General features: G+C 60.0%; 3 protein-coding genes across 3 annotated transcripts; all 3 read left to right on the plus strand.

Annotated features, from left to right (window-relative positions):
• Positions 1-1,251: 1,251 nt before the first annotated feature.
• On the plus strand, positions 1,252-4,599 carry LPMP_090550 (hypothetical protein; the record flags this gene model as incomplete). The annotated part of the gene is made up of 1 exon (XM_010705991.1): positions 1,252-4,599. One exon carries the CDS (start codon positions 1,252-1,254, stop codon positions 4,597-4,599), a length of 3,348 nt encoding a protein of 1,115 aa, XP_010704293.1.
• A 2,574-nt stretch (positions 4,600-7,173) lies between these two features.
• LPMP_090560 (hypothetical protein) lies at positions 7,174-8,907 on the plus strand (the record flags this gene model as incomplete). The annotated part of the gene is made up of 1 exon (XM_010705992.1): positions 7,174-8,907. One exon carries the CDS (start codon positions 7,174-7,176, stop codon positions 8,905-8,907), a length of 1,734 nt encoding a protein of 577 aa, XP_010704294.1.
• Positions 8,908-9,452: 545 nt separating this feature from the next.
• On the plus strand, positions 9,453-10,400 carry LPMP_090570 (histidine phosphatase, putative; the record flags this gene model as incomplete). Its single annotated transcript, XM_010705993.1, has 1 exon — positions 9,453-10,400. One exon carries the CDS (start codon positions 9,453-9,455, stop codon positions 10,398-10,400), a length of 948 nt encoding a protein of 315 aa, XP_010704295.1.
• Between the last annotated feature and the right edge of the window lie 511 nt (positions 10,401-10,911).

Here is a 10,911-nt window from a genome sequence, read left to right on the forward strand (position 1 = left end):
ACAACACACACCCGAAGCCCCCCCCCCCAACACATCATCGCCCATTCGTTGTTCTCGCGGCGGTTTCCCACAGCCGCCACACCACCTCCCCTCCCCTCCCCCCACGCCCTTTTTTCGCCCAAAACTGAACGCGCTCGCTCTCTCTCTCTATTGGTTATTTTGGGGGGGCTCTTGTTTGCTACGTTACGTGACGCCGTTTCACCTTCTCTTTACTCCGTCGCGTCTCCCCGATGTTCAGTGGCTCGATGTACCGTCCACCCAACGCTGTCGAGCAAAACGGAGACGCAGGCGCGTCTTTCCTCCTCTCACCACACACCCTACCTCTCGGTGCCCATTCGCGTGTCTGCCTGCGTGCATATGCGTGTGCGTATGTGTGTGTGGCTGCGTGCCTTGATATTGGTGGGAGGGGGGCGCCTGGGGGTCTGTCCTCATGTTGTAGAAAAGTGTGCAGGCAAGAGGGAAGAAGTCGAGGGCAGGCGGTAAAGAAAACAACAAAGCCCGAAGCGCACGCCTCTCACCCAGAAGCGTGTGTGTGCGCGCGCGCAATGGCGTAGATGCTTCTCTTCGCTTGGTTGGCGCTCAGTCACGTTGGCCTGCTGCGCCTTCTGCAGCCACAGGTGAAGTTGCCCGCGGCCCTCCTACCCACTCACCCACTCTGTCTCTCTCCCTCTCCTACCAACTGCTCTCCACTCTCGTTTCTTTTCTTCTTTCCTCTCCTCTCTCTCTCTCTCTGACTGACTGCTCAACGAACGGCGGTGGCATCTAGCCACAACAGTGAACCATTGTCATTCATTTTTACCTTCTCTCCCAGTGTGCCGCCCGCTCCCGCACAGCGGCAGCACATCAGAAAAGTTGCAGTACAGCGGACCAGGAAAGCGAGGGAGAAGAACGGGCAAACTCGAAAAGTGGAGTAACGGTGAAACACAACGAGGGAGAAGAGACCGAAAACCCACGTAGGTGCGGCTCCACATCTCACCCATCCACTTTCTCGCTACCTCGGTGTGTCTGGGTGGGTGGGTGTGTTTGCCTGTGCGTTTGTGCGGGACTTTCCTCTTTAGGACGGAAGAACGCGCGAAGAGGCGGGACATTGGCCAACCTGTGCACACACACACACACACGAAAACACGCACCGTGACGAACGCCACGTGTATCTCGTCATCCTCGAGCTCTCTCTCCTCGAAGCCTGTGAGGCACGTCCTTCTCTCCACTTCGCTCTGCTCTCTCCTGCGCCATCATCACTGTTGCTAGAAAATGATCTCTCCAACGCACAGTAATGCGTCGAACACACGCAGCCGACGCCACCACACACCGCTGTTGCAGGAGCGCAGCAACTCTTTGACTCGACGGCAGGAGATGCTGAAGCGTCAAAGCAGCCAGTCCTCTACCTCGCCCTCCGCATCGCATCAGCAGGAGGCGTACTCGGATGCAGCTATGCCGGGCACTACCCTCGTGTGCGGTGTGCGCTCCGCGTTCCCGCTCATCCCTCTCTCCACCGAAGCGCAAATGACAAGCGACAGTGCGGTGCATGAGGCAACGTCGTCGGCCTCTTCGTCTAGCCCACCACGCGGTGTACCGATCCTGCGTCGTCCATCATCTCCGACCGCGGCTACCCTCTTCCAGCGCCAGCACTCCGCCAGCGGTGTGAATGAGCCTTGCATGAGCAGCGGCACCAACTTGGGGGGATTACCACCTGTCTTATGCTTGCACAATCGTATACCTCGTGACGCGCCTGGTAGGCCCCCGCGTGTGCGTCTGCACGAAGGAGAGCAAGACCAGCATGCAGGTTTCGATGCGGAAGCCGGCGCTGAAGAGGACAGCCTCCATGAGGAGCCAGAGGAAGATGAGGAAGACGAGGCAGAGGACACAAGGTCCACCGGCACCGATGCTGCGTCGCCCCTTGAGAGCGCTAGTCATTGCAGTGACGCAGGCACAGAGCGCCTCGGCGTCGTTGCGGAGACGATTCAACCGCTTGTTGTGTCGAACAGTAATACATCACCTCGAGCCTCTAAGAAGCGCGCGCTCTCCCGTTCGCATGCGGTACCGGCGCGCGTGTCGGTGCACGTCATCACGGAAACCATCATGGCCAACACACCTCAAGGGCATCGCAGTATTCATTGTGACGGCAGCAGTCCGGAGGGACTCGGTGACGACCAGCGCGATAGCGCAGAAGCGCATGAGCGCAACAGCCGCTACCTGACGCACGAGCCAGTTGAGTACCACACGGACAGTGACGAGGATCTGTGTGAGCCGCAGCCGACGAACCGACCTCGCCTCCGCAGCGACCACGCGCAGCACGAACAAGCAGTCGTGTCGCCATATGTGGTGACTGCGACGACGGCTCATCGGCGGTGTGTTCAGGCCACGAACGCCGAGGCATCCTCGATGAAGACAAACACAACGAGCGCCATCTTGGCCGCGCAGCTTCTCGCGAGGACGGAGGGGCGCCACTGCGCTGCGGGTACTGGAGAAGAGACGCTCGTTAAGCGTGGTGAAGCCATGCCAGCCATCCTGCAGACGGTTGGGCCACGCGTGATGTCAGCATCCTCAGTTGATCAGGCCCGGCAGCAGTGCACTGGCAGAGTCAACATCGACGCTGGCGCAGCGAAGGTAGAAGAGGCGCATCCAGCTTTGTGGCAGACGCCGGAGCAGAGGATGATGTCTGCCTCCGAGGCGCGACATCGTGGGAGTCAACAGGCCGTGGAGTCTGAGGCCCCATGGTACACGGACGCCGATCAGCAACCGAGCGTGCTTAAGACGGTAGGCTCGTACAGCCTCTCGCGCTCCTCTGCTGATCGATCGCGGACAAACTCGCGGCGCAGTATATGCGCCTCCCTCCTCGAGCACCCCTCCGACAGACTTTTCCCAGCAGAAAAACTGTTGACCGCCAGACAGACTCTTCACATAAGGGCAGCAGAGGATAGCGCCGACCTGCTGCGACCCCGACGCGCCAGTCGCCGCTCCTCAGACAAGGCATCTTCCTACTCGCCTGGGGCGCCACAGGAGAACTGCACCGCCGGTGCCACCCTACCGCCTCGCGTGCCGGTAGGCAAGGCTGCCGCAAAACGTCGCTACTCCCACGCCTCTTGGCACTCATCCTACACGAGCACCAACGACGGTGGGGAGGAGTACGGCAGCCATCCGTCGCTGGCAGGGCGAACGGCCCCTAAGGTGGCGGCGACGAGCACGGCATTGGGTGCAGGTGACCGCCGCAGGAGCAAGGTGGACGAGGTCGATCCGGTGCGTTGGCTGCACCTACACAAGGTGGAAGAGGAGGACGACAAGGATCAGATCAACGAGATGAACGGCAGCAAATACAGCGGCGAGGAGCAGCATGCCGCAGAAGCCGAAGCTACGGGAGGTGGCGACGCCGACGAGAGTTGCATGCCGCAGGATCACCTGCAGGTGCCAGCGAGCTTTGTGGGGCTGGAGCAGATCCGTCCCTATCGCCCCATGGCGCACGAAGGCAGCAGTGAAGACTACCGGGATGGGTACCCCAACGTCCATGAAGAGGTAGATGATAGCACAGAGTACATCAGCTGCTACGACGTGGCCTGCCAAACATCGCAGCACCTGCTGAACACGTCGCGAGAAGAGTGCCAGGAACGACCGCAAACCTGGCAAGGGGCGGGTGGCGAGGGCGACGTCGGCAAGACAGACTCACCGACCCCTCACTACGTTGGTGCAAGCCGGTGGATGTGCGCTGCCGGTGTTTGCCCAAAGTGCCACCCCAGCCGGCAGTCGAGGAACGACAGCAGCGGTGGTGTCGGGAGGCGCAGAAAGCCGATGTGGCCATTCGTCCCGTGCAGCAGTTTGGGGTACAGCGCCCCACCTCACCTTGTCTTGTGGCAGAAGCACCAGGGGCTAGCGGCCGCGACTACTGCAGACCGCGCCGCACGCCTCCCACCACTGCTGTCATCTTCAGCCTCATTGTCCCGCACGCACCCTCGCCGTTCGCCTGCATCGTCGCGCCAGCAGCACGCTCAAAGGGCATCGTCTGCACGGCAGCACAACAACACGTATACTAGCAGTAGCAGTGGCAGTTGTCGTCACTACCGCCGCGACCACTACTCACCTATCGTCACCTCCTACCAGGGTGGGTACTGCTTCACGCGCGAGTGGGACGCACAACAGCAGCAGCGGCACCGTCAGCTGGGTGAGCTGCAGATGGAGCATAAAGCGCGCCGCGGGGGAACCAGGGCAGCATACACTCCCTTGCTGCTGTTGACAAGCCATGACATGCAGTCGAGAGCGCGGGCTGCCGGTAAGGAGCCCGGAAAGTACCGCTACTGCAACCTGGAGTCGCAAGAGATGATGGTGCACACAGGGTTTGGCCGCGCAGATTTAGAGCTAGAGATCTACAACGACACGCTACACGGGGCCCCTCTCATCAAGGAGCAGCAGGATGACGATGACAACGCGGTGAAGGCAATTGAGAACCGAAAGGATCGGGAGGCCAGCGTGCAGACAAAGCTGCGTTGCCCGGCGCCTCCGGCAGTAGCGGCGGTTGTTGCCGCCGCAGACAGCAGCAACCGCCACAGCAGACCCACACCTCCGGCCGCCGACGACTCAGCCAAAGCGAGTCGGTCGAGGGTGTACTGAAATGGGCAACCTTACTACCACCCTCCCTCCCTGTATCTTGGGAAAGGCGCTGGTCCCCCCCCCCTCCCCAACACTGCCACCACGGTCAGGCTGCACAAGATTTAGTGTGCATTGCCTGACTAACCCTACGCGCTCTCTTTTTCCTTACTCACTTCCTAATTCCGCGCTACTTGCGCGCGTGTTCATTTTGGCCCACCCCCCCCTCGGCCCCCCGCCCCCACTCTTCCACGAGAAGATGAGATGTGTGGGAGCGCGTGGGGGATGGTTGTGAGAGTGTACGGGATATACCGCTACGGAGAAGGACACGGTGGCTTGAAGTGAAGCGATTTGTGGAGAGCAGGAGAAAAAGAGCGGGGAGTAATGCAAGCGCTGATGGAGGTGAGACGCACCCTTTTCACCATCCCCCCCCCTTCCTATCAGCGAAGCAGCCGAGTGGGGTTTTTTCTTTTCATCCGCCTCTTCATCTACTCGCCCACCGTCATCGCCCGCAGACGCGCTCATCCCTCTCGCTCCCTCGCCGTCTTCTCTCGCACTCACTACAGCGGCTTTCTCTTCACCTCCCCCCCCCCGTCCACTTCTTCCTCATGCTTCTTACTCATTATGTGTGTGGGTGTGTATGTACGTGTGTGTGTCGCGCCCTGTCGGTCGGTCGGTCCATGTGAGAATCGATTGCATCGCGGCAGCAGCAGCAGCGGTCAGCGACTGATGTAAACAGATGTGCGCATAGGTGTGCGGTCGGGTAGGAAAGTGGTGGCCCTTCAACTTGGCAACGACGAGGCCGGCTTGTCTAGCCGCGTAGGGGCATGCGTGTGTCTACAATCCCGCATTCATTATCATCATCATCATCATCTCTTTCTTTGGCTGTTGTCCTCCCTCTCTGCCCATCCCCTCCACACTCTTCCTGCCCTCTCCCCCTCGCCCTCCAAAGTCAGTTTCTCGGTAAAATCCATACGCAGCGTACACCGACACAGACACGCAGCACACGGAGTGTGTCCCCCTATCTGCGGTCTGTGTCCCTCGTGGGGCGTGCGTGTGTGTGGGCCGGTGTGTGCTCGATGTATACCATATATGTACAGTAGCCTTTTCTTTTCTTGCTCGTCTTCTCCTTTTCGTTTTATGGTCACACACGCAGCCACGGGTTCGCTGTTGTCGTCGTGGCATCCCATACAAAGAGAGAGGAACTGGAAGAGAACAGACTGCAAGCGGGAGAGGAGGAGGGGGGAGGGGGGGGCACGCGCGCGCTCGCGCTGAAATTCTGGACGAGGCGTCCGTGTGCGCACGATACAAGCGCACAAGAGGGGAAAAGGGGGAGAGAAGATCGAAGCGGGTGTGTGTGCGTGTGGCGCTCTGTTCGATATAAATTATGCGCCTCTGTGCTAACCGTGTCGTTCTCCTTTCTCTTGGCTGTTCTCTTCTTGTGCGTTGCATTACTGAGTCCCTCTCTCCCGTAAGCCCCCACTCTTTGTGTTTTCCCTCTCTATCCTCTTGAACACCATCATCAGCTGCTGACTTCCTATGGTTCTTGTTGTTATCGATGAGATGCCTGGGGTGGGGGGAGGGGGGAGGCGTATGTGTGTATGACACACCTCAAGGAGAACGCCAATCTCACTGAACGAGCCTCTCTCCCCCTCTCTCTCTCTTCCCGCCTCCTCCCTTTCCTCCTGCCGTTCTTTCCATTTCAGGCCCCTGTGCACGACGACTCCGAGGTGTATGCGTGGAGAGGGAATGCGGATATGTGGCTAGGGAATGCCGCATCCGCACTGAGCGGGGCAGGCAAACTAAAAAGGGGAGACTTGAACCGCTCTGGGGGTGTGAGTAAGTGTGTGTGTGAGTGGGTGTGTGGGTGGGGGGTAAGTGAGTGAGTGAGGGGGGGCAGCGGTGTCCTCTCATCGTCGAGTTCAGAGAGTATGCCGTAATCTCGGCAGGGCGCGTCGGAGGAAGAAGAGGGGAGAAGACTCGGTGCGGCTAGCAGTTGCGTTTGGTGCTGCATCTGTGCTCTGTCAAATCGACCAACGACGTCGAGACTCGTCCCTTTTTTTGTTTTCCTCTCCGCACCGCAGCGGCTCCCGTCATGCTCTGGTCGCTCCCCCCTCCCCTCCCCTCCCCTCCCCTCCCCTCCTCTCCCCCACACACACACGCAGGAACGCTCAGAGGAGCCTCTTTGCTGTTGTCCTTGTGGCTCACATCTTGTGAGCGGCTTTCCTCGCCCCCACCCCCTTCACTGTCTACCGCCCACGTCCTCCTCTCTCCCTCTTTCCGTGTGTCCGTATCTTGGCGTGATGTCAGTGCTCTGCTGCATGGCGGCCAGCAAAGGAGTGTATAGGTAGAAGACGTATGTCTTGCTATTGCAGATTGCTGAGTTAAAGACGACAGCAGAGAGCTGCCGTGCGTGTCAGGTCAGGAGGTCCCCCCTCCCCTTCGATCTGTTTCGGAATAGCCTTCACACAACGAGGGCCATGCGCCATGAGGGGAGAGGGGTGTATAGCCTAGCCTCATTTTTGGACGTCCCCGACCCCACTCGTCTGCGCTACAGTGCGTCAAGAATCATTAGCAGCCCCGCCACCGTCGGCAGCCATGGAGTCCACTGATGCCAGCACTAACTACAACGCGCACGCAGCATCAGCATTTAACTTGGCTGAGCGAGAGGAACGCCTGGTCGCCTCCCTCGAGGCCTTCCTGCATGCCTGGGCGGAAGGGAAACGAAAAGACGACAGATGGCACCCAGTGTCATCCACGACTACAGCAGCAATGGTCGCACGAGAAGATGAGCAACAGCAGCGCGCCGGCTCACAGCCCCATCTGATGCTCTGTGCAAGCAACGGCGATGCGGCATTGCATACAACTGCTCGAATGGTGGCAACGCCCTCCACATCCACCTCGACGATGGAGTATCTCGCCACACTGCCTCCCTGCCTTCCTGTCCCACTGCCACGCAGCTTTAGGCCCAATGAGATGATGCCTGGCGTCTATCTCGGGTCGTGGAGCGACATTGGCATCAACGTGCTTGAACTAGCACGGCGTCTTAGTGATGCGTCGACCAGTACGTACGAGTCCTCATTGTGCCCAGGCTCTCGGTCGCGGCAACGTCTCGTGCTACTGGTGCGCGCCTGTCCACTGAAGGGAATCGTTACACCACGACTAGAGCTGCGCGTGACGTGGCGCCGCGAAGGCACGCGGCGCTCTCGCCTCTCCACAGGAAAAGCGGTCCCTGCTCCAGCCAGGCTGCTGCAGCAGCCGTCAAAACGGCCGCTCGCCACTCACAGCGGGCAGCGCCCCGACGAGGACGTTGTGGTGTCGCACATGTCCCTCAACGAGGTGTACAAGCGCGTGTGTGCGGTGGTGGCGACGGAGGCAGCAGATCTGACAGTTGCAGCTGGCGTCAGACGCGCCGAAGTTATGGGGTCACGAGAAAGCGAGGACTATCACCACGCAGGCCCTAGAACCGGCGCTTCCTCAAGCGCCATATCCTCGGGGGTCAGCACAGTTGCCAGGTGGCTCTGCCCAGACTCGCCGCTCTCCTCCCCCTCGCGGAGTGCGTTACCGGACAGGGCAACAGCGGCCAATGTTCCGTCCGGCTGCACACCAGCGGACTGGCGTGTGTTTGTGAGAGCAATGCAGTGGGTGTTGACGGAGGAGGCATCGGTGTACACACCGGCGGGCGCTGCGTTGAAAAGGGAAGAGGTCGCCGAGACTGCTGCTGAAACGGCACACTGCCGCTGCTCAGGGAAGGCGACGGCGGAACTTCGCTACTGGCGCCTCATTCTCCCAATTCTCGACTCCCCTGGAACTCGCATGCAGCACTACACTCCCATGACAACTCTGATCATGCACGCTGCTCTGGCACTTGAGGAGCACCCGCAGGGACGCGCGTGGCTGCAAGGGCAGCAGCGGCAGGTCGTCCGCAACAATGCACCTGCGAGCGATGGCCGTGCTGTGGTGGTGGACATCGCCGGCGATGTGGGCAGGTGTGAAGAAAAGAGTGCTGGCGCTGCCGAGGCGATCGTCTTTCCCTGTGTGGCTGTGCACTGCCAGGCCGGCAAGTCACGCTCCGTTGCCTTTGTGGCCGCCTTCTTACTGCAGGAATGGATGTGGTGGTACCGCGGCTGCTACCCCCTCATCACTGCAGGCACGGACACCATTACAGCAGAGCAGCAGCAGCAGCAACGTAGTCGGCAAGGCAACATCGCGCGGCGCCTCGTCGACACCGTTCTGTCTCACCTGCGCCGCCGCCGTCTGTGCATCGACATCAACCTGGGCTTTGACGCGCAGCTGTGGGAGATGATGGGCGCCTTTGTGCGGAGTCTCTGAGCGGAAACCTCGAGAGGCGAAAGAGAGACCCGAAGAACCACAGGCATCGTGGCACTGCAATTGTGACAGCCCTGCTGGCCGACGGGCGCCTGCGCGTACGTGTGTTTGCGGGTGTATGTGCGTGCGTTTCTCCACCATAGGCACCGGGCTCTCAACTGCCACGCATATCGATGGGCGGCTCCATCACTCTCCCCTCCATGGTACACCACTGTACCAGCCAGCGATAGACGTGCACGCGGGAGGGAGGGCGAGAGGAGCGTGGAGAGAGAGGCGAAGACGCTATGCCGATGCCGTTGTGGCAGCGTTTTCCTCCCCCCTCCCCTCCCCTCCCTTCTGCCCTCTAAAACTTCCAAGCCAATAAAAGGAAAACAAACAAAACGATACACAATAGTGTGGTGGACTATACTCGTTTCTCGCGCTCCCTCCGCATTGCTGGCGGCGGCATGGATCACAATGCTCCCAACCTGGGCTGCGCTCTGGCTGGAAGGGGGAGGGGCACGGGCATTTGGTCCTGCACCCCCTCCTCTCTCTCTCTCTTGTCATGGATGGTGCGAATGCGTCATGCTGCCACGACACAATACGCACACGCACAGCCGCACAATTTCACTGACGTGTTCTTGCTTCCGTTTGTCTCTTCTTCAGTTTCTGCCGCTGCTACGGGCCTCGCCTTGCCTCACCGCTTTCAGCCTCCACAACTGCGCACCATGCCTCCAGCGCACATATTCATTGTCCGCCACAGCGAGCGGCTGGATCTCACGGACCGCGAGTTCGCCAAATCCTACAGCCGCCCGCACGACTCGCCAATCACTGAAGACGGCTTCGTCCTGGCGAGAAAACTGGGCGAGTACCTGGTCAACCACTACCACATCGATCCCGTCGATGTCGTCATTCTCAGCTCCCCTCTTCTGCGGTGCGTGCAGACCTCTGATGGAATCGTGGCCGGCGTCCTCCGCGCGGCGGCAGCGAGCGCGAAGGTGAACACAATCCCTGTGTACCTTGAGCCTGCCATCATGGAAGGCCCGTACTGGATGCACTTAGACATGCTCAATAACCCGTCGGTCGTGGAGCCGAACGACGGTCACTTCCACTGTCCAGAACCCGTGTACAACGACGCAGCGTTCCACCGCGACAGCACCTCGCAGCACGTGCAGCTGCATAATCCGTTCCCCCTGCACCCCGCTCCGATCTTCACAGTAAAGGACAAGAAGCTTGTCGATCCGAGCTTCCCAGGGCGGTGCATACAAGCTTCAAAGAAGCTGCTGACCGTCTCAGAGCTGGATGGTAAAACGGTGGTGCTCGTAGCGCATGGCGAGACAACTTTGCGCGCACTGAATGCGATGAAGAACGTGGAGATGGAGCCGGCGCGCAACAGCACGGCCTACACGGGGTTCGTGCACGTCACCTGCGAGGGCAGTGGAGCGGAAACGCGGGTGGCTGTGGAGTTCGAACCCTTCGCGACGCCGCACCTCTCTGCAGAGCCGAAAGAGACGTAGCGAAGGAAAAAGGCGAGGAGCGTGTCGGCGGTGGTGCAGACACCGCGTCGCCGCACCATGCCCACCCCTGCTCCAGTGCAAGCCTTGACAGCAGTCATCAACAGGCGCCAGCGTTATCTGCCTCTCTCGCTGTGCGTGTGTCTGTGGATCGGGGCTAGAGCCTCGTTGTATCACCTCTGCAACTGAGCTCCCTCTCCCCTTCGGAGCGCTCTGATCCGTCTACTGCTTCTTATATTTTCGCTTTCTGTTTTGCTTTTCTCTCTCACTCATGCCACCCCCCGTCCCCAGTCAAACGGTCGGCAGGCCCTCGTCCCCCCCCCTCCTTGCTTTTCGCCTCCCACTGCCCTTCTCATGTCTCCGCAGCGCCAACACAATCCGCACACGGGTCGTCTCTGTGCACCAACGCGTTTGGCGCTTCTCTTTTGCTGAGCTTCACTTTCTCGTCATGCGAGGATCGTGCTCATATTGAAGAAGGCAATGACGTGAATCCAGCCGATGTATGTGTGTGGGT

The sequence above is a fragment of the Leishmania panamensis genome (genome assembly GCF_000755165.1).
Source record: "Leishmania panamensis strain MHOM/PA/94/PSC-1 chromosome 9 sequence".
Taxonomy (NCBI): Eukaryota; Euglenozoa; class Kinetoplastea; order Trypanosomatida; family Trypanosomatidae; genus Leishmania; species Leishmania panamensis.